Genomic DNA, 26,480 nt, shown 5'->3' with positions numbered 1-26,480 from the left:
AAGCTTCCTGAATTTATAACATGTCTTTCTACTTTTCCCTAATGTTCTGTATCTCTTTTTTCTTCCCAGTTCTTTAACTGGTTCCTAGCTTTTCTTTTTATAATTCACATAGTCTGTTGCATTTTTGAATTTGGAAACTCAAGTTTTATTATTTAAAGACTCTTTCTTGTTCTCTGTTTTTTACCTGTAACTTGTACTTGTTTTATCTGCCACTTCCTGAACCACACTTACAAATACTGAGATTTTATTTTTTAAAGAATAACCCCTTCTCTGAATTATTTATGTTTCTTTTGGAGTTAGTCGATTCATTTTCTTGCTTTTCTTTTCCTTAATTTATTTCCTGATCCTTGGATGGTTTATGAATGAAGGACTAGACTGATTAGTACTTAGTAGATGGTTATTGTGCATTTACTGAAATTTTTGGGTGTGTTTCCCTGGAAACCCTGCCTCCCTGGAAGGATAAGGAGGTGGCAAGTTGAAGGCAGCCTGCAGGGTGTGTGTGCTGGGTGAGGGGGGAGGCATCCTGACAGGCGGGCTTCATCGCAGTTGCAGGTCGGGAAAGCTTTCTGTGGGGTAGAGGGCTGACTGGAGCTGCTTGTCACCTAACATCCTCCTTCACACCCCCAACTATGTTTTTATTTTCATTTACTTATTTAAGATATCTTCTGTTGTTTTCATGAAGCCATAGGAATGAGGAGAGAGAAATGTATTTGCAGAGTCCTCTGTTTTTCACAGATGTTCTTTTAAAGCTGTGCCATATCATGTTTAGTTTTTAAGTGACCTCTGTTCTAGGGAATTGTGGTTTCTTCTGTGAAGTAGTTTAGTTACTAAATCATTGTGCAATGCTTTCTGAGAACTTATGCCTCTAATCTCAGTTTCTGGGTGGAGGAGAAACTGAAACTAACCAGATTTCTTTGCCAGTGAATTTTTGGGTTTCAAAATAACAACAAAAAAGGAACACCAGTTAATGGTAGAAAATGGCTGATTTATTTGCACTTATCATTGGTTAATTCTAATATGAATTCTTAGAATACCAAATATGTGTATGTTATATTTAGTGTTGTGGACTTTAGCATAAATCATTTTTGTTTAGTTTTTAAAGTTTGATTTTTCAGTGTCCTTGTATAATAGAATCTTTGAATATCTGCTAATCCTAAAAACATCTCAATATCTCCCTTCGTCTCTGTCCTGTTTTGCCAACTAGACCTGTGACCAGGTTTGAGACCAAGAGGAGAGACTCAGTAGAATCACAGCCAGTCCCCTTTATATTTACTAGAACTCGGCTGTGCTTGCTTGGCAGCAAAGCACAGGGAAGAGGAGTGTGCCCCTCTCCAGGCCTGCCATCTGTCTCTCTGGGTGGTTTGTGAAGGCCCAGATGTCATCAAGCCTAAAGCCCCCAATACTCATTGGTCCATTTACTGGATGCTTGATTACTAAAAAATTTCCAGACCATTGACCATGAAGAACAAGGGTCAACATTAGAGGAATATTAAGACTACAGGGAAATACTGAGTCCAACAAACAAAAGAGACCGCAAAAATCAGAAAAGAGGAGGACAGCAGATATTGAGAAGGGCTAGCAAATTGGAGTCTTCCAACACAGGACATCCCAAAGACTCTTAGCTGTGGAACCCCTGTGGAATTCAGTATCATAATGTGCTCTCTGTACTGAGTATGGTGGCATTTTTTTATATATCCATACAGCTGTATGGAGTTGTATGCATACATTTGTTTCTAAGATTTTGCCAGTTGCACAAACTTTGAAACCTGAGGTGGGGCTGGGGGACTGTTTTAGACCAGTACCATGCAATGTAATTTTCTGTAATCATGAACATGTGTGATATCTGCTCTGTTGGATGTGTTGGCCACCAGTCATGTATGGCTGTTGACCACTTGAAATGTGTGCAGCTCATGCAACTGAAGAACTGAAATTTTAATTGTAGTTAAGCGACTTTCATTTTATGTAATTAAGTTAGTGGCCAATGTATGGGCCATGTAGTTTAGACTTTAGCTCCAGAATAGTCTTTCTAACCAGAGTAGTTGTGAGAAGATAGCGGGAGGGAGAGGCAAAGGGAAGGTTGGGCCATGGGTATAAAGGTAGAGCTCTAGTCATAAAAATGCAGATTTTATGGACTTTAAGCCCTTCCCCTCCTCACATGGTAGTGGGCTGGATGGAAGCATTATCTCTGGGAAGATCTGCTGCAGGGGGTTGGTACCCTTATCCCCGACCTGAGCATGACTTGATGGGTTTGGTTGCTCCCCTCTGTGGTCCTGAGCAAAGCCCTGTCAGGACACGAGTTCTTTGTGCACAGATAAGCTCACATTCCAGCTTGGAGACTAGGATGCAAGGTCTGCTCACTCCCTGTCTTCCTGGAGGTCACTGTGCCCCAGGCTGATGGTAGTGGTGGCCATCTGGTCTTTGGATAGGGTGGTTTTTGCATAGAGGTAGGAAAGAAATGAAGGGTCTTGCTGGAGATTCTGCTCTTCTCTGAATCAGGAAATCCTGAGCTAATCACTCTGCCTGTTAAAGTGCAGATTTTGATTCATCAGGTTCAAGACATGACCCGAAATTCTGCCTTTGCCCCGAGCAGCCGGGGAAGCAGGAGCCCACTCACAGGAGCAAGGCTTCACCCGCAAGGCGTCAGGGTCACACACAGCAGTGCCTCTTCCCTGTGGGGGCTACGTTCCAAGACCCCCAGTGGATACCTGAGACTGCAGATGGTACCAGATCCTATAGACACTATGCTTTTTTCTTCACATATACGTATGATAAAGTTTAATTTATAAATAAGGCACAATAAGAGATTAACAGGAACTAATAATAAAATAGAACAATTATAACAATACACTGTAATAAAACTAATGTGTTCTCTCTCTCAAAATACCTTATTGTACTGAACTTCCCCTTCCTGTGATGTGAGATGATAAAATGCCTGCTTGATGAGGCGACCTGGGGTGAAGGATGTAGACATGTGACATGGCGTTAGGCTGCTATGGACCGTCTGACGCTACATCAGAGGGAGGGTCACGTGCTTCCAGACGCGACTGACCCCGCGTAGCTGAAGCCCCAGAAAGGGAACCGCAGATTACGGGGCTGCTGAATTTACCTGCCTCTCAGGCTACCACCAGATGGCAGCACGCCCACCTTCTTGGGCGGCTGTTGCTCATCTCAGGAAAGACTCAGGATGGAGGACAGCATCAGAGCCTTTGTTTGTGGTCTTCCCAGAATGACGCTTGCGTGTCCCTTTGGCGTGAGAGCAAGCCAGGCCTCTGAAGCTTTTTTTCTCTCTAGTCCTCAGTGAGGAGCCGGCCGCCCTCTGTGCTTATGGAGGCCCCTCCAGCGCCGCACTCAGAGGAGATCTGAGTAGGCGCGGCCTGAGGCTCAGGCTGTGGTCTGTCGTCTGCACTTCCCTCAGCACAAGATGGTGCCCTGTTTTCACTAAACGCAGATGAGTGGTATTGACTGGAAGGATGTCCATGATGCGTTTTCCTTATTACAAAAGCAATATACTCTTCCTTTTAAAGGAGAATTTACAAAATGTAGGAGAAGAAAACAAGAAAATAGTTATTCTTCATAAACCCGCCGGCCTCCCCCACTCCTCCCCAAATTACTGTATTTGTGATTTGGTTGCTCAGTCTTACTGCATGCATTTATAATTGTTCGTTTTATAAAAATGAGGTGGGTACGTAAATTTAAATAGATAAAATGTGTATAATACAGTTTTGCCTCTTAGCCTTAAAGAAAGATTTCAGGTGAAAACAAAATCTCTTTTTGTAGTGATTGATTTCTATTTTTCTAACCCTCTGGCCACTGTTGCAACTTTAGGTCTCTTTTAATTTTAATTCTTAATTTCAAATCTGCTTACATATCTACTAAATATAATCATTGCAGGAAATGTGTAAAAACATAGTTTTATATAAAAACAAAAATTTATTGTACTAACATTTTAGCATATTTTATCCAGCCTCTGTTTTTGTTGTTGTTTAGTAGTTAACATAGTCTTTAAAAAAAATCTGTGATTATAATGTATAAGCAGTTTTATATCTTGATGTCTCTTGCCTTTCATTAAGCTTATAGAAAATTTGAGAAAAGAACAGGTAAGTTCAGAGTCGTAAACAAATCGCCCATCCTACCCACAGCATTGTCAGCATTGAGCACCTTCCCTTTTATGCATTTTTATGTTGCTGGTGGCATTCTTTCGTTCTTTCCTGATGTCTGGGGCTTTCTCTGATCTCTAAATGCCTGCTTAACTGTTCTGAACCACAGCACTGTGTGTTCATTATACAATTGCACCTAATTGTCTCTGCTGGCAAGCTTGGTACATTTCTGTTGTTTCAAGTGACTTTATACTCATTAATAGCCCTGGTGAAAAAAGGATGTTCCTGAAAAACTTCTAAGGGCATGAGGCAGGCTAGGCAGCAATTTCCATCTGCTTATTAGCGAAAGCATCGCCCCAGCACCAAGGGCCCTGTTCTCCTGTACTGTGAGTTTTCTCTGGGATTTTGTAGGTAGTTTAGGATGAAGTTTTCTCTGGGACTTTGTAGGTAGTTTAGGGGGGCTCTCAGGCATTGTTACATGACACACAGGCTTTTGGTCTCAGGGTGGGCTTCCAGCTGAGGCAATGTGGGCTTCCTTGGCAAATGGCTTCCGTCTCCTTTTCTGTGGAGGGTAGTGGTAGCGCTGGGTCTTGCTTCTGTCTGGCACCTAAAGGTCACTTGATTGGAGGGCAATGGGCATTTACCCCAGAAGTGTGTGTATGTTTCTGCTATTCTGGCTTGATTGGTTGAAAGGTGACCCAGGTGTGTATCAGAAGGTACAGCAGATAATGTCAGGGCTCTGCTGGGATCCCCTGGATGCCTCTTCCCTTGTTATGTGCTCCCTGATGCAGGAAGTATACCTTCCACTTTGAAAAGCCAGCAACTAAGGTTGTTCTCAAGAACAGGCTTCAGGCTTATGGAACCTGCTTTGCTCATGTTCCTTCAAACCAGAAGGCCCTGGGAATTTACATCCTCCCAAGGCAGCCTATAGGCAGCGACAGATGTGAAAATTAATGGCCCATTTCCCTTGCCTTGGAAGGGGACAGCTTGGAGGTGTGTGACTCCAGAACTCCCAGTGGGGTCAGGGGAGGCCTGAGCTCACACTGTGGCCTGGCTTCCTCCCTGACAGTGCTTCCCCTACCCCCTCAGTGGTCTCCTCCTGATGAAGGCCTTGCCCACAAATCCTTGACTGATTGAAGATAGGATACTTTTAATTTTTCCCTCATCTCCAAATCGTCCATCTCTTGCAAAGTGCCCTTCCTCTGTTAGAACATGACGTTGGACGTGACAGCGCTTGTGCTGTGGGCCAGGCCCTTTTCCCTGGGTGTGAAAACAGACGTCCGGTTTACTCCCCTGTGTGTTCAGTATGATTCCATTTTAGCCAAGAGTGCTTTTTGAGTGTATAAGCTGGTACCAAATAAAACAGTTGCTCTTTTTCAACATTCATCAGTGGTGTTTTCCAATCACAATTACTTTTTGAAATAAATTAAACCGAGAGGATATGGTCTCCTCTTCTTTGGCCAAATAGCTGGCTCTGTGCTTGGCTTTCCCAGCCTCTAGTGAGATGTGGGGGGGCTGGCATGCGGTTGGACATTGCTCTTGCACTAAGCCACCCTCCTGTTGTCACTTCTTTGAGCTGTCATATCAGTCAGCTATCGCCACATAACAAGCTGATCCAAAACTTAGTGGCTGAAAAGACCAAGCATTTATTTAGCTCATGATCCTGCAGGTCAGCAGTACAGGCCGGGCTGTTCTCATGGCTTTAACTGGGCTCCTTCAAGTATCTGTAGTCTTGCTGATTTTGGCTGGGCTGTTTCCCATCCTGGAGCCTCTGTTTGGACAACTGGGTTGATTCCTCTTTGTCCTGTGCTGTCTCTTATCTCCCAGAACACTAGCCTGGACCTTCAAGTGGCAGAGGCCAGGGTCCCAAGTGAATAAGTAGAACTGAACAAGGTCTCCTGAGGCCCAGGCTCAGAACTGGCACAAAAGTCACATTCACTGCCTCCTGTTAGTTCACAGCAAGTCATGGGGCTGGGCTGGAATTGGGAGGGGAAGGGATTAGCTTCACCTCTCCACGGAAGGGCTGCAGAATCACAGGCAAAGCACACGGACCAAGGGAAGGGTGGACACTGTGGTAATCTCTGGTCTGCTGCAGCTTTGAACCCTGAATCCAGGAGCAATACCACCTAGTTTTGTTTTGCAGGATTGAACAATGGTGACGGACCCACTAGCAAGAGTGATATTTTCCGGAAAGCCTCTGAACAGCTGGTGCAGTACATGAACTCAGGAAATGGGTTATTGCATAAAAACTTTCTGAAGCAAGATGTTGTTCAGAGATTCTTGCATCTCCTTTCTTCTCTGCAAGGTAGGTTTTCCCACAACATGCAGTTGCATTACACTTGATTCATGTGCATTAAAACTCTTTCCTAATATATTTTTTAAAATTAATTAAAAAAATAGTTGTGATGTCTACACATAAAACGTTGAAATAGCACAGAACATTCTTCAGGGAAGAGCCTGTCATCCACCCTGAGTTTCATCACCTGTTTTCATCACCCCTAAACTTCAATCCCTGAATCCCATTCTCAGAGGCAACCTCTGTCACTAGTTTTCTTGTATTCTTCTGGAATTACTCTTTGCATATACTATCCTATTTTAAATAACAAAGATGTTTCTCTTGTCTATGGATATTGGCTAATGTTGGTGTATAAAGTTATTATAAAATTGAATGGTAATTTTTTTCATTATGAGGAAATCAGGAAAGTTCCAGAAAAGAACTTTAGATGACAAACTTTAGCTAATAAAGGAAGATTCAAGAGACTCTAAGTAGGTGAAATTTAGTATTTTCAAAGTCAGCAGTCAGTATGGCTGTAAAGCATGCATAAAGCTGAGGCTTCTCAAGTCTACAGAGAATGCAGGAAGGTCTGGCCAGAGGACCCACAAATGCTTTTCAGGTGTGCTGTGAATCACAGGGTGTAAGGCGTGGAGTTTTGCATCTGAATCTTAACTCTACCCCTTACCAAGCCGTGACCTTGGGCTAACCTCTTTAAGCTTCAATTTCTTCATCCCTGTCTCAACTGGGGAGCCACCCTCATGAGCTGGTGATGTGGGACACTTAGTCCAGCGCCCTGTACATCAAATGCTAACACCCATTACTGTTAGTTGGGCTGTGGGGAGGCCCAGTGGCCAGACTGAACTTTCCTGGATGAGTGGGCCACAGATGGATGACACACCCAGGACTCTGGCATCAGGCCCTTTGTGTGGGATGTGGTAGACATTGGCCATTCTGTGCTCCCCACCACTTCTTGGGAACTGGGCTCTTGGACTTGATGCCATGGGACCCGTGACCCATGAAGACTGTCCTCGTTCATCCTTGGGGCTGTGAGCGTAAATCACTCTGCATCGGTGTCCGGTGCAAGTCCCCTAAGCGGCCCCACGATGGGTGCTTCTTCATGGCTGTCTTTTGTGTCCTGCGGCCCGTACCTTGTGTTCTCTGGTCCTCTGAGGGGATTGAGTGTGGCTCTTGTTTCTCTCCCTTTGGCGAGGTCGCTTTCTGAGTTCCTTAATGTCCTTTACTCTCTATCTTTCCTGAGTTCTTCCCCCAGCTATCTTTGAGTACCTCTAATCCATCCAACTCTTTTGAATTTTTTTCTTTCTTTTTCTCCCCCTTTCTCTCTGTCTCCTTAGTTGGCTACTGGGTAGGGTATTTAGAACTGTTGCTGTTGGAAGTAACAGACTCAAATCAGCTTAAGCCAGCAAAACAGTGAGCTCGCTTACCCGGGAGGCCGTGCTGCCTTCAGGAACAGCAGGCTGCAGAGCTCAGAGCAACGTCACCAGGACCCCGTGCCTCCCATCTTTCAGCCCAGCTTCCACCTCAGGTTCTGTGGAGATAAGGTCCAGGCTCTAAACACTGACTTTGTCCTGTCTTTCTGGCCTGTGGATCAACCCACCTCTCAGTGGTTTGGACCAAAGTTCTTCACCTGGGGTCACGGTGTGCACCTCTGAGCCAATACCTGTGGTCAGGGCCATGGGGAGCCCTGGTGGCTCAGGCCTGAATCATCCGCTGCCCCCCTCCCAGCCCTGTGGGATGGGGAGAACTGGCAGGTAGGAGGCGCTGCTGCCAGAGAGAATGCGATCCTGGGGCACAGACATTGCAAACGTCTATTACAAAAGTTTGTGGCTTGTGCTTTCACTGTGCTGACTTCTGTTAAGATGATAGGGCAGCCTGTAGTGAGAGTTTTTTCTTGTTTTCAAATGAACATTTGAAATAGTAAAATGAATATCATTTTAGGAAACTTAGAAAAAGAGGGGAAGCAAAAACTAGCAAATGTAAATCAATTGCTCTTATTCAGGTAACTCTAGACTTCTTCCCTTCTTCTCTTCCTCCCTGCTTTCTTACTGGCAGGGTTGCCAGACAAAATGCACAATGCTGGTTGATTATTATTTCAGATAATGCCTATATTTTTAGTGTAAGTATGTCCCAAATATTGCATGAGATATACTAAAAATGTATTCATTGTCTATCTGAAATTCAAATTTAACTAGCATCTTGTATTTTTATTTGCTAAATTTGGCAATTTACTTACTGAAGATTTCTTTTAAAAGTCTTCTATCCTTAACATATACCAGCATATAACCACCCTTAAGGTGTATGAACTGGGATAACCATCATCCTGTCCCCAGATATCAGAGATCTGGAGGAAATATGTATCATGATACAAAACTAAGATTTGGGGTTTAAGCCATCCTCTCACTGTTATCCTACAGGTGATTTTTTAATTACTCTGTAGTGTCTCCCTGTGTTTCAGTGTTCTTTATGCAGGGCATACGTGTAACAGTACACAAAATGTAAGCTGGGCCCCTGCCCTGCTGCTCTCAGTAGACTGTCCCACCCAAGTGCTCTGCCTTAAGACACAGTGCTCATTCCGCCCTCGCCCTGGTCCAGTCTCTACTCTCCTCCGGGTGTTTCTAACCTTCCCTGGAAGCTCACAGCTCTGATGGCCAGTGCTCATGCTATTGCTGATGAGTGGTTACTAGTATGTCACAAGTAGTTAATTCTTTGTTTACAGTTTCCCTGGACTTAAAAACACTGATCTTCAATTTGTGTTAATTACGTATACACGTGTTGGGCTGCAGCTGGGGATGGAAATCCTATGAACCTTTTTGTGGAGTGTGGTGTTTTCTTATTTTTAAAAGAAATTCCTCCTGACCTGGTTTGTGACATTAATCGCAACTGTGCCAGCACCTTCATCAAGTTTTTGCTGGAAAAACAGAAATTCCCTGAAGTGCTCCTGCTGCTGACCCGCAAAGTCAGTGGGGAGCTGCCGCGGGGAGCCGGCCTCCTCAGGGACTGTGACTTCTCCAGCCTGGACCTCTGCTCCGTCATCCCCCCGCTCAGCACCTGGGACCAGCGCAAGACACAGCTGCTGGGCTGTCTGATAGACAGTGGAGGTGAGGATGCCCAGCATAGTTCCCGGACATGGGCCCCGGGGCCTTGTGCTGCCCGCTGCAGGATCTTTCCCTTTGGAGACCTCTTTGATTCTGCCACATCCTCCACCTCTTTTTTGGAGTAGTGGCAGGGTCAGTGGGTGTCACCCTGCAGGAACTGTGTTCTTTGTGAATTCAGCGCTCTCTGTTGTCTCTGTCTTGGGGGAAGCCTCAGGTAGCAGAGGGGTCCCTGGCCCTGGTTTTGCTCACGGCGGTTGTTTCCTCCTGCCGCCAGCTGGGCTTTCCCTACACTCAGTGTGCTGCGAGGGTCCTTGTCAGCTCTGTGGCATTCGTTTCTGCCCAGCAGATTGGGATTTGAGATGTTTGTTTTTAAAGAAACAGCCAAAACAATTGGTGGGTGGAAACATCTGCCGCCCTCATGAGCACAACCACACTTGGCTGCATGTATGTCTATGGTGTGCAGATGTCCTGCCAGATCGGGTTTAATTTTGAAACTAATTTGAAAACACTAGCCTCCTCCTGCTCTCACCTGCACCCCCACTAATGCCTGCCGACTGGGTGGCCTTGGTGTGCTGTTTATGCCTTCATCTCCTCAGTTATAACACAGGAATGGTGATAGTCCTCTTTGTTAGGGCTGTTTTGAGTATTAATGAGTTCATGTGTGCAGGCTCTTGGAACTGCCCTGGCAGTTGCTTTGGCTCTAAGGGAAATGTCCATCAGGAGTGAGGGTACATGGCTCCTCAGCACTCAGCCGCCATTCAAAGCCTGCAGGCATTAGCTCTATCCAGGGGCTTCTGGGGGCAGATAGAATGCCTCCTGCTGGTCATTGCTCTGAACCCATGCCTTGTGTTTGGCCAGAGACTCTGACTGTTATGGAATTCCTCTTTTATTCTGATTCAGCAAGCACTTACCAGACACTCTGCAGGATCAGGTGCTGGGGACAAGGACAAAGAATGAGTGCAGGGCCACTGGAGTGTGTGCCCAAGCAAGGAGGGCCGGGAGCCTTCGGGGTAGAGGAGGGGTGGGCTGGGGGCTTCCAGGGACTAGGGCAGCTGAGGGTGGCTGGGCATTCCCTCGGGGCAGCTTTGTAGAAGCGAGGGACAGCAGCAGCGCTCACACCCTAGTCACTGACTGCTGCTGCCCCGTGTTAGCATTTCAGGTGTCTGAGGAGGCCCTGCTCTGGCAGTGTTGATGGGGGGACCTGCTGTCCTGTAGCTGCACAAAAAGGGGAGCTGGGGGCATGAGAGGGGCAGGGCCTGCAGACGGGCACCTGGAGGAGGGGGCTTCTGCTCTGAGGGCTGGGAAGCTGCTGCCTCCCAGGAGGGCGGGAAGGCCAATGGGGGTCAGTGTCACTCCTGCCTTGGAGTCGGGGCAGAAGCGGCCACCCTTGTTGGGTGAGTGGGCTGTGCCCTCCCGGGTGGGCAGCTCACAGCCTTGTGCTCTGCCCCCAGCCTTGCCCGAGGGCCTCCAGGACAGCCAGAAGAGGCCGCTGGTCCTGTGCCTGCAGCGTGGCGACTTCGAGCTGGCTTTCCTTCTCTTGACCGAGGGCGCAGACCCCCGTGGGATCTCTCTCACGGAGGGCGACACCCCTTTGCACGCAGCTCTGCACATCTTCTTAGACATCGAAGGTAGGCTTTTATTTCTAAGTAGCCCTTCCCTTGGGAAGGAAGCTGGATGTTAGGCCTGATGCTGCTTTCTGGTCTTTCCTCCTGGGAAAACCAGTGAGCTGACGAAGCCTCTTTTCACAGCCAGGCCTGCCGTATGTCCCGGCTCCTCGCCGGTAGCGTGCCGGAAAGGTGGATGGCCAGGGTGGGTTGCTGGAGGAGGATTCTTAAGTTTCAAACTTGTCTCCCTGTAGCTGACAGCTGCTTTCTTTTATTTGCGCCATTTTTGAGGGTCCAGCCTAAAGGATCTTACTGGCGTTCTGTGAGGCTGTTTCAGGCTTTCTCAGCTTTGGCACTGCTGACATTTGGATCATTCTCTGTGGTGGGCTGCCCTGTAGGACATTTAGCAGCATCCCTCTCCTTGGCCCACTACATGCCAGTAGCACCTCTCAAACTGTGACCCTTAAAAATGTGTCCAGGCATTGCCAAATGTCCCTTGGAGAGCAAACCGCCCCTGGTGAGAACCACTGGTGATCAGATGTTTGGGGAAGTTCAGGGTTGGAGAGGCCCCAGCTGGCATCTCTCCCAAGTGCGGGGTACCTGTTCTCTGAGCAGGTTGCTGAGCACTCACAGGGCCTTGCTTGGTTTTTCAGCTGACATCGGATTTAACTTCCTCAGCCACCTGTTGGACCTGTTTTGGTGCAACCCCACTGAATTTTACTACCTCAACCCCAACATCCAGGACAGCAATGGGAACACGCTGATGCACATCCTCTTCCAGAAGAGCATGTTGAAGCACATGAAGAGGCTGGTGGGCCTGCTGGTGAAGTTTGACATCAACTTCAACCTAAAGAACAAGGAAGGCAAAGACGTGCGGCACCGGGTCAAGAAGAATGATGCTCTGCTCTTGGCCTGGAACAAGGCTCTGATGATGAGCAGGCGGAAGGGCCGTCAGGACCCGGGGAGGCTCCCAAGGTCTGCTGCCCTCGGCCACACGGCACAGCTCAGGTCCAAGGATTCATCCAAGTCACTGCCGTGCAGCATCACCGCCAGAACCCAGCCTGGAGAAGCTGTGGTCCCTGACAGCTGGGAGGCCCTCTTGGATGCCCAGGTGGTGAGGCAGGAGCCTGGTGCTGACAGGCCCTGCTCTCTGAGAGACCACCTGGTGCAGCACCTCACAGTGTTGATCCAGCAGGTTGAGGTGGATACGTCCCTCCCAGAGGATGGTCCTCAGGCCCCCGAGCCTCTGGAGACAGGTGCTAACACAGAGGCCAAGGAAGAGGAGCACCAGCGAGCTCTGGGAGTGGAGGGCTCTGGCTGTAGTGGGAACAACCCTGCTGTCCTTGAGGCGGGGGAAGGACATCCTCAGCTCATTCCTGCTGGTCACAGAGGGAGGGAGGGCAGCAACAATCTGGACAACTGCAGTGTGCATGAGATCGAGGCCTGCCTCCAGGACTTTGAGAGTATGACGTGGGAGATCGAGTGTACTTCGGAGGTGCTGAAAAAGCTGTCCAGTAAGGTAATGACGAAGGTGATGAAGAAGAAAATCATCCTTGCCATCCAGCAGCTGGGCAATGGCGAGTGGACGCAGGGCCTGCAGAAACGGCTGAAGCACCTGGAAGGACACATCCAGCTCTTCGAGGCCAAGCTGGACAAAGGAGCCCGGATGCTGTGGGAGCTTGCCATCGACTTCTCTCCTCGATGCAGCGAGAGCCCAGAGAAGATCATGGCCACAGAGTGGAACTCGCACTCCACAGAGAAGTCGGGGCAGGTCTACACAGAAATCATCCGGATCTGGGACATCGTCTTAGATCACTGCAAGCTGTCGGACTCCATCCGGGCCATCTGCAATGCCTACAACCGGGGCCAGTCCTGCGTGCTGCGGAAGAAGCTAAGGGGTATTAACAGAGGCCAGGTGTCAGCCAGCACCAAAGTCCAAAAGCGGATACCCCACTGCTATGTGGAGGACACAGGGGCCGAGAGGAACAGGGGGCACTTGGACCCCGAGTACTTCCCCCGGGCCAGCGCAGTGGAGACCGAGTACAACATCATGAAGTTCCACAGCTTCAGCACCAACATGGCCTTTAACATCCTCAGCAACATGACAGCCACCGTGGAGTACCCGTTCCGAGTGGGCGAGCTCGAGTGTGCCGTGATCAACCTGCACCCCAGGCCGCCGGAGTCCATCATCCTCATCGGGCGCAGTGGCACTGGGAAGACAACCTGCTGCCTGTACCGGCTGTGGAAGAAATTCCACATTTACTGGGAGAAGGCCGAGCAGGCGGGGAGCCCACTGCTGGCCAAACAGATGTGGCTGAAGAGCAGGCTGGAGGTGGAACCCCAAAAGGAGAGCCCCACTGGGGAGGAAGAGGCAGAGGAGGAAGAGGGGGATGGCAGTTCCATCGGGATGGAGAGCATGGACAGCACAGATGAGGAGCCAGAGGGTGCAGCCTGCACAGGGGCAGCCAGTGGGGAGCCAGGGAGGCCCAGTCCAGAGGCAGAAGTATGCACTCCTGAATGTCCTAACCAGCTGGAGCATTTACATCAGATCTTTGTGACCAAGAACCATGTTCTGTGCCAGGAGGTGCAGAGGAATTTCATTGAGCTCTCCAAGTCTACCAAGGCCACCAGCCACTACAGACCCCTGGAACCCGACGTGCACAAGCTCCAGGACCTGCGGGATGAGAACTTCCCTCTGTTTGTCACCTCCAGGCAGCTGCTCCTCTTGCTGGACGCTTCTCTGCCCAAACCATTTTTTCTGAGAAATGAAGATGGCAGCTTGAAAAGATCCATCCTGGGATGGTCCACGCAGGAAGAGCTCACCATCCCCAAATGGCAGGAGGATGAGGAGGAGGCCGAGGTGGACTGGGACTCCGGCCAGGAGGACAAAGCTGTGGAAACACAGATGGGTGACAGTGACCCCCGCGTGTATGTGACATTTGAGGTGTTCACCAGTGAAATATGGCCCAAAATGGCCAAGGGGAAAACCTCCTACAACCCTGCACTTATTTGGAAAGAAATAAAATCTTTCCTGAAGGGATCTATTGAGGCCCTTAGCTGTCCTCAGGGGAGACTTACGGAAGATGAATATAAGAAGCTGGGGAGGAAGCGGTCCCCCAATTTCAAGGAGGACCGGAGTGAGATCTACAGCCTCTTCTGCCTGTACGAGCAGATCAGGTCTCAGAAAGGTTATTTTGACGAAGAGGATGTTCTATACAACCTGTCCCAGAGGCTCCTGAAGCTCAAGGTGCTTCCGTGGTCCATCCATGAGCTCTACGGCGATGAGGTTCAGGACTTCACACAAGCTGAGTTGGCCCTGCTGATGAAATGCATCAATGACCCCAACGCCATGTTCCTCACCGGGGACACAGCCCAGAGCATCATGAAGGGTGTGGCCTTCCGCTTCAGCGACCTGCGCTCCCTGTTCCACTATGCCAGCAGGAACGCCGCAGACAAGCAGTGTGCCATCCGCAAGCCCAAGAAGATCCACCAGCTGTACCAGAATTACAGGTCCCATTCGGGTACGTTCAGCCCCGGGCTCGCCCATGGGGAGGTCCTGGGTGCCCATCCCACGCTGCTGCTGCCGCTGTGGCCTAGCTCTTGTTAGGCTTTTGTAGCTGAAGTAAGGACAGATAAGGAAATACACTCATGAACAAGAGGTCTTAGGATTTCTACCCCTCCTCATTCTTAGGTTTGTAATTTAGGCCTTGGTTGAGCAGAATGGACCGTTAAGGAATTACATCCTAGGGAGTTTGCCAGGACATGAAAACAGTTCAGGGGAACATTTAAACTGCTCAGGAACTTTTGTTAACTCACTGTAAATCATTAATCCTTTTCTCCCCAGGAAAAGCCAGAAAAGCGGGGTGGGAGGTGATGGGAGGTAACACACAAGCAGGTGCTTTTAATTTGCACCTCAGTTGTGCCTGTTCTCTGTGCCAGGCACGGTGCTGAACAGTTTGCATATAGTACCTGTGTGCATTTCTCATCCTACGAGCTAGGCATTGCTCCCATTTTACAGAGGAGGAAACCCAAGGCACAGAGGGTTTACGTAACGTGACACTGAGGCCAGAATGCATCCTGTCTGGTTTATAGTATGCTCACGAGCTCACCTCCTGTGTCCATGAACAGTAGAGTATTATTTACATGTTTAGTTTACATGGGATCATGCCAGACATATCTTTCTGCAACTTCATACTTTTGCTTAATGTCATATTTTGGGGTTCCTGCATATTGCTAATTAGGAGTTCTAGTCCATGCATTCCTACTAGTGTTAGTATTCCATTTTAGGACTAGTCACCATTTGTTACCACTTTCCAGTGATGGGCATTAGACTCCTGCCAGTTTTCTGCTGTGACATAGTCCTGGGTGACTGCCCCTGAGGAGATCTCTTGGGATCTGTGTTATATCCCCTTGCTCTGCTTTCCTGGTGGGTGTGAAATGACATCTTTTGTGGTTTGAATTTCTGTATTCCTGAGATGTGGCATGTTTCCATGTGTTTCTTGGCCTTTCAGTATTCTGTGAGTCGTCTGTTTTTCATTGCATCCTTTTTAAGTGAGTTATTTTTCTTACTAATTTGTTAAGAATTCTCTATGAATTTTGCCTTCACATTTTTGTTGTTTGTGTGTATTGCAGGTTCTCCAAATTGTGTGGCTTGTCTTTTTAACTTCACTAACATTAAAAAAAGTATATAACTAATGTGTTCTTTAGGAGACAAATACCTTAAATTTTAACTTAGGAATCTTAAGATTTGCTCTTTTTTGTCTTAAGAAATTCTGCTCTGGAGTTAATATGGTCTCCCATTTAGTCTTCTAATGGTTTAAAATTTCGTGTCTATATTTAGGCAGGTATTTAAAATTGGGTAGGTTTAATTAAGTGCACTTTATCTAAAATGCATATGTGGCATGATGTGTCTTTATTGAAATAACCTTTCTGTGACCTCATTTTGCATTTTCCATATGAATAATCAGTCCTGCTAACGCCATTTACTTTATTGTCTGTCCTGTCCTCTAGGTTGTGATTCTGCTTTTCTCATGTGTCTGTGAATCTGTTTCTGGACTCACTATTTTATTTTATTTGTCTACTGGCCTGTACTTGTGTTATTATCACACTGTCATTGTTAATGATAGGTATCAAAGTTCCCCTACAACTCTTTGTAATTTGATTGGAATTTCATTGAATTTATTGCTTTTGGGGAGAATTCACATTTTATATTACTGGGACTTCCAAACCATGACCTTGGCACATTTCTCTATTCAGGTTTTCTTTTATGGTTTCCATAGTATTTTACGATTCCCCTCAACATTTACACAGCTGTTAGATTTGTGCCTGGTGCCTTATACTTTATGTTACTATCATGGTGCCTTTTTCTCTTTTGTCATGCTTTCTGATGAGTTACTGCTGGTCTAGAAGAATGCTGTTGGGTCTTGTGTGTTGATCTGGTATCTAAAAATCTTGCTGAACAGTCTGCCTTTTTGATTTTTGTATCTTTCTGCACTGAAGAGCAGTTTTTGTCTTCTTTTCCCATTTCATGGTCTTCTACCAGGAACATACTATCTGGTGTTAGGCGCAGGGCACATGGCCCCTGGGTGGGGAGACCTAGGATGATCTATGTTCTATCCAGCTTCAAATTCTATCACTTGTCATGTTTACTACCTTCTTCCCTCAGAGACCCTGTTTGTAAAAGTGGGATTGTCTGGTCTGTCTCACTGGGCTGTTGGGAGGATTAAGCAGAATGATTTTTATGAAGGTGTCTGTTGTAGAATTTCAGAAGCATCACTGTCAAAGCTCCTTCAGAGCCTAGACAAGAAAATGGGTCCAGGGAGAGAGCTCTTGGGAGACTCCTTTCCCCAGCTCTCTTTGGTGTGGCCCCCTCCCAGCTGGGTATGACCGGGAAGAAAAGGGTGATGGGCGAGGGGGGCCTGGGTTGTACCCCTAACAGCCAGCATGCTGTTACCATGCAATGCTATCTCCAGTGCTCTAAGCACCAGTGAGAGGGGACAGGGTACTTCCCACTTCCTCATCTGTGTCGGCTCCTATATGAGCATTCTGTAGTCCTGCTTAGATTACATTTCTGCCTTGACTTTTCTTTGTGAGGTGATTTCCTCTAATATCCATATAGGTCTGGAATGAGAGCCCACAAACCTTAGCAGAGCGACGCCTCTCTGCCTCCATCCTACCCAGAGTAATACGACTCGGAGCCAAAGTGATTATCTAGTGGGAACTGGAAATTGGGAATTATACCTACCTTCAGGGCCAAAACTGTTCTTCAGGGAAAGGGCAAAACCCAAATAAAAACAGAATCACGAAAACACAAAAACCCAGCCATGTTGTCATGTTTTTAACAGATATGTGTTTTCTGTTTTATTCCAGGAATCCTCAACCTGGCATCTGGAGTGGTGGACTTACTTCAGTTCTATTTCCCAGAATCTTTTGATCGTCTTCCAAGGGATTCTGGCCTCTTTGATGGTCCCAAACCAATTGTCCTGGAGTCTTGTAGTGTAAGTGACTTGGCAATTTTGCTACGAGGGAACAAGAGGAAAACCCAGCCCATTGAATTTGGAGCTCACCAGGTGAGTTTCCTGGGATCGAATGTTTGGAAATAAAAGGCAGTTTGCAAATGAAGAAAGGTTTGAGAGGCTGAATTATTCCACAGGACAGAATTCAATAGCCCCTTTCCCAGGATGGATAAGTTTCAGAGATGGGTCGGTGACTAATTGCTTGAATAATTCCAATAGCCTCGCTGAGCAAGTCTATGCAGACCACTTCTCTTTAAAGAGGTTACCTGTCTCCCATAGAAATAGACCGAGCTTAACCAGATTTCTCTTTGTAGAATGTGATATTTTTTCTTTTCCACCTCTTTTTCCCCCAGGTAATCCTTGTAGCTAATGAAATGGCAAAGGAGAAAATTCCAGAAGAGCTGGGGTTAGCGCTTGTGTTAACAATTTATGAAGCAAAAGGCTTAGAGTTTGATGATGTCCTCCTTTACAACTTTTTTACTGACTCAGAGGTATGTCATACGAATGCTCTTCACGCAGCACTTCCAATCTGGGAAAGAACTTGGAGCCAAGTAGCAGTGGGCTTGTCCAGGTGCCTGTTTCTGTTTGGAGTGTTGTCCAGTTGCATGAGGCTTTGTGTGTCTGGATGTGGGTGTGACACTGGCTCTGGGCTGTCTCACAGTATGTCCTGGGCTGGCTCTCCCCACGCCTGCCACTCCCGCTCTTTTGCATTCACCTTCTTCTGAATACCTGGTACCCAATTGCAAGCTTCCGGTTTTCACTGGCTGCTGTTATCCTTGACTCCTGAGGATGCTGGGGTTGGAGTGCACTCTAAGGAGAGCCTTATGAATGAGGCAGGGCTAGCAGAGGGTCCACCCTATGAGGACAGAGCTGGGCACACTCAGTCCATGGAAGGTGTTAGCTTTGATACCTTAGAATATGCCCCAGAGCTGACCCTTTAAGTGGAATCCTTAAGTTTTATTTCTGGTCTTTTGAAAAATATGTTTTTCTTGATAATTCCTATAGCTAATACTGCTATGGGTGCCTGAGGGGTTTCTAAGTACTTTTGAATGCTTTGTCTCACTTCACCTTTCACCAGCCCTCTGAGGATGTATGTATTTTTATGGCCCTTGCTCTATAGCTAAAGCTGAAGGTCATGGAAATTAAGTAAATTGCCCATAGTTACAATGTAAGTGGCAGAGCCTGGAGACGAACTCAGATGCTTTGAGTTCTAAATTGCATGATCTTTACACTGTATCCCTTTGAAAGCCCAGCATGCAAGTCGGCTTCCAGAACCTTCCATGATGGGTTTATCATTACCATACCTGAAGTGCATTCCCTTTTATTGACTTTTGCTAATAAAATTCGATGCACTCTCATTTACCCTGGGACCATTTTTAATTGCTGAGGACTAGCTTTTTTTCTCATACTACATCCATTGGTCATGGTTGAACTGAGGCTCTCCTAAAAGAGGAAGGGGTAAGACTTTGTTACTCCTGCCCTTTATTAATTCCCAGTTGTATACTTGTGCAAGTAAGAAGCTGAAGGAACTCTGGACTTAAGGATCTGTAACTTGTGGTTGATTCTACTTTCAAAAGAAAAATCCAGTTGTTCCGCCTCACCTTGATCCTGGAAATGGCAAAGGCCTAGATATTTGACCCTATCCTGAGACTGAGGCTCCGTTAGTTTCATGAAATTAAAACAATCACAAAATGAATCTTTTGGTAACATGCACTTCATCCTGGATACACACTAAGACTTCTACAGGGAATGCTAACATGGTGCTTCCCAATACCAGGAAGTGTAATTGTGCATTCCCGGCCACAGAGTACATCCTGAGCTTATCATTTACAACCTCAAGACCAAAAAAGGCTCATTTGCAAATGAGAGGAAATACTTTAATCAAAGCAGGGAAAAGACAGGGGTCTCATAAATTCCCAGTCACCCGGAGTCTGGCTGCTCATGTGGGCTTTTTTGGGGGGTAAGTGGCTAAGGCGGCTTTTAGTGATGGTGGTGGTGGGGGGTGGTTACTTGGGTCCTGGTTTGTGATGCTTCTCTTTGGAGGATTTACTGTTACTTTTCAACCACAAGGTCCCAGGGCCATCTTCCGGGAGAGGAAAGGGCCCAGTGAATGGTCACACCAAGTTCTTCTAGGATTTTGCCTCATTTGTGGGAGGGCAATACTTCTTCTAGGCACTCCTGTTAAAAAGGAAACCACAGGCCCAAAATGGAGTGATTTAAGTTAAGGCTCCACATCAGTAAACCAAGATTTAATACCCAGTCTAACTGCAGTTTTAACCCCCTCAGGAATGTAAGCTTTAGCCAGCCAAACTGGCATTTCCTGGTCAGCACTAGGATCTTGTCCCTTGAGAGCTCCTCCTCTCCCCCTGCCCCAGGAGGGCAGTCTTGCCTAAACAATGCATTCCTTTTTTTAAATGTCCTCTTTCTGCCTTTAAAAACCTCTCCTCTCTGCAGCTTAGTGGAGCTCCCCTCTACTTGCTAGATGGGAGCTGCCTGATTCATAAATTGTTTAATAAAGCCAGTTAGACAGTTAGATCTTCAACTTCACTCCATTGAATTGTGTGTGTGTTTTTTTTTTTCAACACTTTCTAACTTTTCTCTTATGGGGCTGTGGCGGGTTCTCACCCTTCATACTCTGCCCCAGTGGGAGTCCTTTTCTGCACTTTCCTGTATGAATAAACAGTAGGGACTTCGGAAATCACAACTTTTATGGGTTGCTTAACTAACTTAAAAAATAGGTCCACAAGGGTAGCCTTACTATTAGGAGCTAAGCCTTTCTCCTTCACAATTATTCATCCTAATAGAAGAAGCTAGAAGACTTGTAAATGCTTCTTCCTTTATTGCCAGAAGTACTGTAGGCCCGTATTCTTGCCACAAATATGTATACTCACTCTTAAAAGGCTCTGTCTTGGAATTGAAATGTGTTTTATTTGTGGAGTCAGGTTGGTCATGCAGGCATCACTTCTCATTCAGCAGTTGAAAAATACAATGTGCTTCATGATCCCTTCCAAGACCAGCCGGTCTGCACCTCAAGCCATCTGCCAGGAGAGCCTCTTAGGTGTCAAGCACCTGTGTCTTTTGCCTACTTTCCTTCACAAAACATTGGGTTATATAAACAGCTTTACAAAAAGGATAGTCATAAATACATCCTGAAGTAGTTTTTAACTTCCAACTACTTAAATGATTTGATGATTCACCTCTCTTTTCAGAGCCTGAGGATGAATTCCCTAATGGGTTAGTAACATAACTGTTCTTATTTAATGGGGTTTAAACCATTTAGTCCAATATTTATGGTAATTAAAGGAGGTCCTGAACTGCACCCACTGGTTTTCATCATCCTTGAAGAGATACATAGGTTGTTAAGCAGCACCATTTTATACATAAAGAAGCTAAGGCTAGGGGAGCTAACTAGCTACTCTCACAAGACATGGAAGGTGTGAAATGTGAGATTTCACAGGAATTCTGCACTCTAAATACTGCATGTAATCTGGGCGCTTTAGCTTCACTGAGGTCTGCAAACCATAACCCCAGCACTGGGCATCCAGCCCAATGCTGATTTTTGTGTGGCCTGTGGGCTAAGAATAGTTTTTACTTTTTTTTTTTTTTTTTGCTAATCATTATACCCCCTTTCTTCTTCCCCACCCTTATCCCTCACTACCCTCCCATTCTCCCCAGTCTCTTTCCCTTTGGTAACTCTTTGTCCATTCTTGGGTTCTGTGATTCTGCTGCTGTTTTGTTCCTTCAGTTTTTCTTTTGTTCTTATACTCCACAGATGAGTGAGATCATTTGGTATTTGTCTTTCTCTGCTTGGTTTATTTCACTGAGCATAATACCCTCTAGCTCCATCCATGTTGTTGCAAATTGTAGGATTTGTTTTCTTCTTATGGCTGAATAATATTCCACTGTGTATATGTACCACATCTTCTTTATCCATTCATCTACTGATGGACACTTAGGTTGCTTCCATTTCTTGGCTATTGTAACTAGTGCTGCGATAAACATAGGGGTGCATCTGTCTTTTTCAAACTGGAGTGCTGCAACCTTAGGGTAAATTCCTAGAAGTGGAATTCCTGGGTCAAATGGTAAGTCTATTTTGAGCATTTTGAGGAACCTCCATATTGCTTTCCACAATGGTTGAACTAATTTACATTCGCACCAGCAGTGTAGGAGGGTTCCCCTTTCTCCGCAACCTTGCCAGTATTTGTTGTTGTTTGTCTTTTGGATGGTAGCCATCCTTACTGGTGTGAGGTGATATCTCACTGTGGTTTTAATTTGCATTTCTCTGATAACTAGCGATGTGGAGCATCTTTTCATGTGTCTGTTGGCCATCTGAGTTTCTTGTTTGGAAAACTGTTCAGCTCCTCTGCCCATTTTTTAATTGGATTATTTGCTTTTTGTTTGTTGAGGTACGTGAGCTCTTTATATATTTTGAATGTCAAGCCTTTATTGGATCTGTCATTTATGAAAATATTCTCCCATACTGTAGGGTACTTTTTTGTTCTATTGATGGTGTCCTTTGCTGTATAGAAGTTTTTCAGCTTGATATAGTCCCACTTGTTCATTTTTGCTTTTGTTTTCCTTGACTGGGGAGATATATTCATGAAGAAGTCACTAATGTTCATGTCCAAGAGATTTTTGCCTATGTTTTTTTCTAAGAGTTTTATGGTTTCATGACTTACATTCAGGTCTTTGATCCATTTTGAATTTACTTTTGTGTATGGGGTTAGACAGTGGTCCAGTTTCATTCTCTTACATGTAGCTGTCCAGTTTTGCCAGCACCATCTGTTGAAGAGACTGTCATTTCCCCATTGTATGTCCATAGCTCCTTTATTGAATATTAATTGACCATATATGTTTGGGTTAATTTCTGGAGTCTCTAATCTGTTCCACTGGTCTGTGGCTCTGTTCTTGTGCCAGTACCAAATTGTCTTGATTACTATGGCTTTGTAGTAGAGCTTGAAGTTGGGGAGTGAGATCCCCGCCACTTTATTCTTCTTTTTCAGGATTGCTTTGGCTATTTGGGGTCTTTGGTGTTTCCATATGAATTTTTGAACTATTTGTTCCAGTTCGTTGAAGAATGTTGTTGGTAATTTGATAGGGATTGCATCAAATCTGTGTATTGTTTTGAGCAGGATGGCCTTTTTGACAATATTAATTCTTCCTAGCTAAGAGCATGGGATGAGTTTCCATTTGTTAGTGTCCTCTTTAATTTCTCTTAACAGTGTCTTATAGTTTTCAGGGTATAGGTCTTTCACTTCTTTGGTTAGGTTTATTCCTAGGTATTTTATTCTTTTTGATGCAATTGTGAATGGAATTGTTTTCCTGATTTCTCTTTCTATTGGCTCATCGTTAGTGTATAGGAAAGCCACAGATTTCTGTGTGTTAATTTTGTATCCTGCAACTTTGCTGTATTCCGATATCAGTTCTAGTAGTTTTGGAGTGGAGTCTTTTGGGTTTTTTATGTACAATATCATGTCATCTGCAAATAGTGACAGTTCAACTTCTTCTTTGCCAATCTGGATTCCTTGTATTTCTTTGTTTTGTCTAATTGCCATGGCTAGGACCTCCAGTATTATGTTGAATAACAGTGGGGAGAGTGGGCATCCCTGTCTAGTTCCCGATCTCAGAGGAAAAGCTTTCAGCTTCTCACTGTTCAGTATGATGTTGGCTGTGGGTTTATCGTATATGGCCTTTATTATGTTGAGGTACTTGCCCTCTATACCCATTTTGCTGAGAGTTTTTATCATGAATGGATGTTGAATTCTGTCGAATGCTTTTTTAGCATCTATGGAGATGATCATGTGGTTTTTGTCTTTCTTTTTGTTGATGTGGTGGATGATGTTGATGGATTTTCGAATGTTGTACCATCCTTGCATCCCTGGGATGAATCCCACTTGGTCGTGGTGTATGATCCTTTTGATATATTTTTGAATTCTGTTTGCTAATATTTTATTGAGTATTTTTGCATCTACATTCATCAGGGATATTGGTCTGCAATTTTCTTTTTTGGTGGGGTTGTTGCCTGGTTTTGGTATTAGGGTGATGTTGGCTTCATAGAATGAGTTTGGGAGTATTCCCTCCTCTTCTATTTTTTGGAAAACTTTAAGGAGAATGGGTATTATATCTTCTCTGTATGTCTGATAAAATTCCGAGGTAAATCCATCTGGCCCAGGGTTTTTTTTTCTTGGGTAGTTTTTTGATTACTGCTTCAATTTCTTTGCTGGTAATTGGTTTGTTTAGATTTTGTGTTTCTTCCTTGGTCAGTCTTGGAAGGTTGTATTTTTGTAGGAAGTTGTCCATTTCTTCTAGGTTTTCTAGCTTCTTAGCATATAGGTTTTCATAGTAGTCTCTAATAATTCTTTGTATTTCTGTTGGGTCTGTCGTGATGTTTCCTTTCTCATTTCTGATTGTGTTGATGTGTGTTGACTCTCTTTTCCTCTTAATAAGTCTGGCTAGAGGCTTATCTATTTTGTTTATTTTCTCAAAGAACCAGCTCTTGGCTTCAATGATTTTTTCTATTGTTTTATTCTTCTCAATTTTGTTCATTTCTTCTCTGATCTTTATTATGTCCCTCCTTCTGCTGACTTTAGGCCTCATTTGTTCTTCTTTTTCCAATTTTGATAATTGTGACATTAGACTATTCATTTGGGATTGTTCTTCCTTCTTTAAATATGCCTGGATTGCTATATACTTTCCTCTTAAGACTGCCTTCGCTGTGTCTCACAGAAGTTGGGGCTTTGTGTTATTGTTGTCATTTATTTCCATATATTTCTGAATCTCCATTTTAATTTGGTCATTGATCCATTGACTATTTAGAAGTGTGTTGTTAAGCCTCCATGTATTTGTGAGCCTTTTTGCTTTCTTGGTACAATTTATTTCTAGTTTTACACCTTTGTGGTCTGAAAAGTTGGTTGGTAGGATTTCAGTCTTTTTGAATTTACTGAGGCTGTTTTTGTGGCCTAGTTTGTGGTCTATTCTGGAGAATGTTCCATGTGCACTTGAGAAGAATGTGTATCCTGTTGCTTTTGGATGTAGAGTTCTATAGATGTCTATTAGGTCCATCTGTTCTAGTGTGTTGTTCAGTGCCTCTGTGTCCTTACTTATTTTCGGTCTGGTGGATCTGTCCTTTGGAGTGAATGGTGTGTTGAAGTCTCCTAAAATGAATGCATTGCAGTCTATTTCCTCCTTTAGTTCTGTTAGTATTTGTTTCACATATTCTGGTGCTCCTGTGTTGGGTGCATATATATTTATAATGGTTATATCCTCTTGTTGGACTGAGCCCTTTATCATTATGTAATGTCCTTCTTTATCTCTTGTTACTTTCTTTGTTTTGAAGTCCATTTTGTCTGATACTAGTACTGCAATACCTGCTTTTTTCTCCCTTTTGTTTGCATGAAATATCTTTTTCCATCCCTTGACTTTTAGTCTGTGCATGTCTTTGGATTTGAGGTGAGTCTCTTGTAAGCAGCATATAGATGGGTCTTCTTTTTTTATCCATTCAGTGACTCTGTGTCTTTTGATTGGTGCATTCAGTCCATTTACATTTAGGGTGATTATTGATAGGTATGTACTTATTGCCATTTCAGGCTTTAGATTCATGGTTACCAAAGGTTCCAGTTTACTTTCCTTACTATCTAAGAGTCTAACTTAACTTACTTAGTATGCTGTTACAAACACAATCTAAAGGTTCTTTTCTATTTCTCCTCCTTTTTCTTCCTCCTTCATTCTTTATATATTAGGTATCAAATTCTATACTTTTTCTCTATCCCTTGATTGACTTTGGGGATAGTCAATTTAATTTTGCATTTGCCTCACAAGCAGCTGCTCCACCCTCCCTACTGTGATTTTACTACCTCTGGTGACAGCTATCAACCCTAGGAACACTTCCATCTATAGCAGTCCCTCCAAAATAGACTGCAGAGATGGTTTGTGGGAGGTAAACTCTCTCAGCTTTTGCTTATCTGGAAATTGTTTAATCCCCCCTTCAAATTTAAATGATAATCTTGCGGGATAAAGTAATCTTGGTTCCAGGCCCTTCTGCTTCATGGCATTAAGTACATCATGCCACTCCCTTCTGGCCTGTAAGGTTTCTGCTGAGAAGTCTGATGTTAGTCTGATGGGCTTTCCTTTGTATGTGATCTTATTTCTGCCTCTGGCTGCTTTTAACAGTCTGTCCTTACCCTTGATCTTTCCCATTTTAATTACTATGTGTCTTGGTGTTGTCTTCTTTGGGTCCCTTGTGTAGGGGGATCTGTGGATCTCCATGGCCTGAGAGACTATCTCCTTCCCCAGATTGGGGAAGTTTTCAGCAACTACCTCCTCAAAGACACCTTCTATCCCTTTCTCTTTCTCTTCTTCTTCTGGTATCCCTATAATGCGAATATTGTTCTGCTTGGATTGGTCACACAGTTCTCTCAATATTCTTTCATTTTTAGAGATCCTTTTTTCTCTCTGTGCCTCAGCTTCTTTGTATTCCTCTTCTCTAGTTTCTATTTCATTTATTGTCTCCTCCACCGTATCCAACCTGCTTTTAATACCCTTCATCGTGTTCTTTAACGATTGGATCTCTGACCTGAATTCATTCCTGAGTTCTTGGATGTCTTTCTGTACCTCCATTAGGATGTTGATGATTTTTATTTTGAACTCCCTTTCAGGAAGAGTCATGAGGTCCATATCATTTAAATCTTTCTTGGGAGTTGTATTAACAATTTTACTCTGGACAAAGTTCCTTTGGCGTTTCATGTTTGTATATGGCGCCCTCTAGTGTCCAGAAGCTCTGTTTTGGAACTGCTGAGCCCCTGAAGCAATGTCGGGGGTCGCAGGGGAGCGGTACTTGGGGTAGGAAAGAGCTGTTTCCCACCTCCTGGCTGCTGTGC

At 45.1% G+C, this 26,480-nt stretch overlaps 1 protein-coding gene across 3 annotated transcripts in view; it reads left to right on the top strand.

Annotated features, from left to right (window-relative positions):
* The window catches only part of TRANK1 (tetratricopeptide repeat and ankyrin repeat containing 1), an 85,771-nt gene that overhangs the window by 33,035 nt on the left and 26,256 nt on the right, over positions 1 to 26,480 (top strand). For all 3 annotated transcript variants that reach the window (XM_073223776.1, XM_073223778.1, XM_073223777.1), the window contains 6 exons: positions 6,241 to 6,402; positions 9,234 to 9,488; positions 10,937 to 11,113; positions 11,743 to 14,610; positions 17,459 to 17,658; positions 17,958 to 18,095. In XM_073223776.1, the coding sequence (XP_073079877.1) occupies positions 6,241 to 6,402; positions 9,234 to 9,488; positions 10,937 to 11,113; positions 11,743 to 14,610; positions 17,459 to 17,658; positions 17,958 to 18,095 (3,800 nt within the window). The remainder of the gene's footprint in view (positions 1 to 6,240; positions 6,403 to 9,233; positions 9,489 to 10,936; positions 11,114 to 11,742; positions 14,611 to 17,458; positions 17,659 to 17,957; positions 18,096 to 26,480) is intronic.

This window comes from Manis javanica, chromosome 15 (genome assembly GCF_040802235.1).
Source record: "Manis javanica isolate MJ-LG chromosome 15, MJ_LKY, whole genome shotgun sequence".
Taxonomy (NCBI): Eukaryota; Metazoa; Chordata; class Mammalia; order Pholidota; family Manidae; genus Manis; species Manis javanica.
The sequence above is the reverse complement of the archived record's forward strand: the minus strand, read 5'-3'. Positions and strand labels throughout refer to the sequence as shown.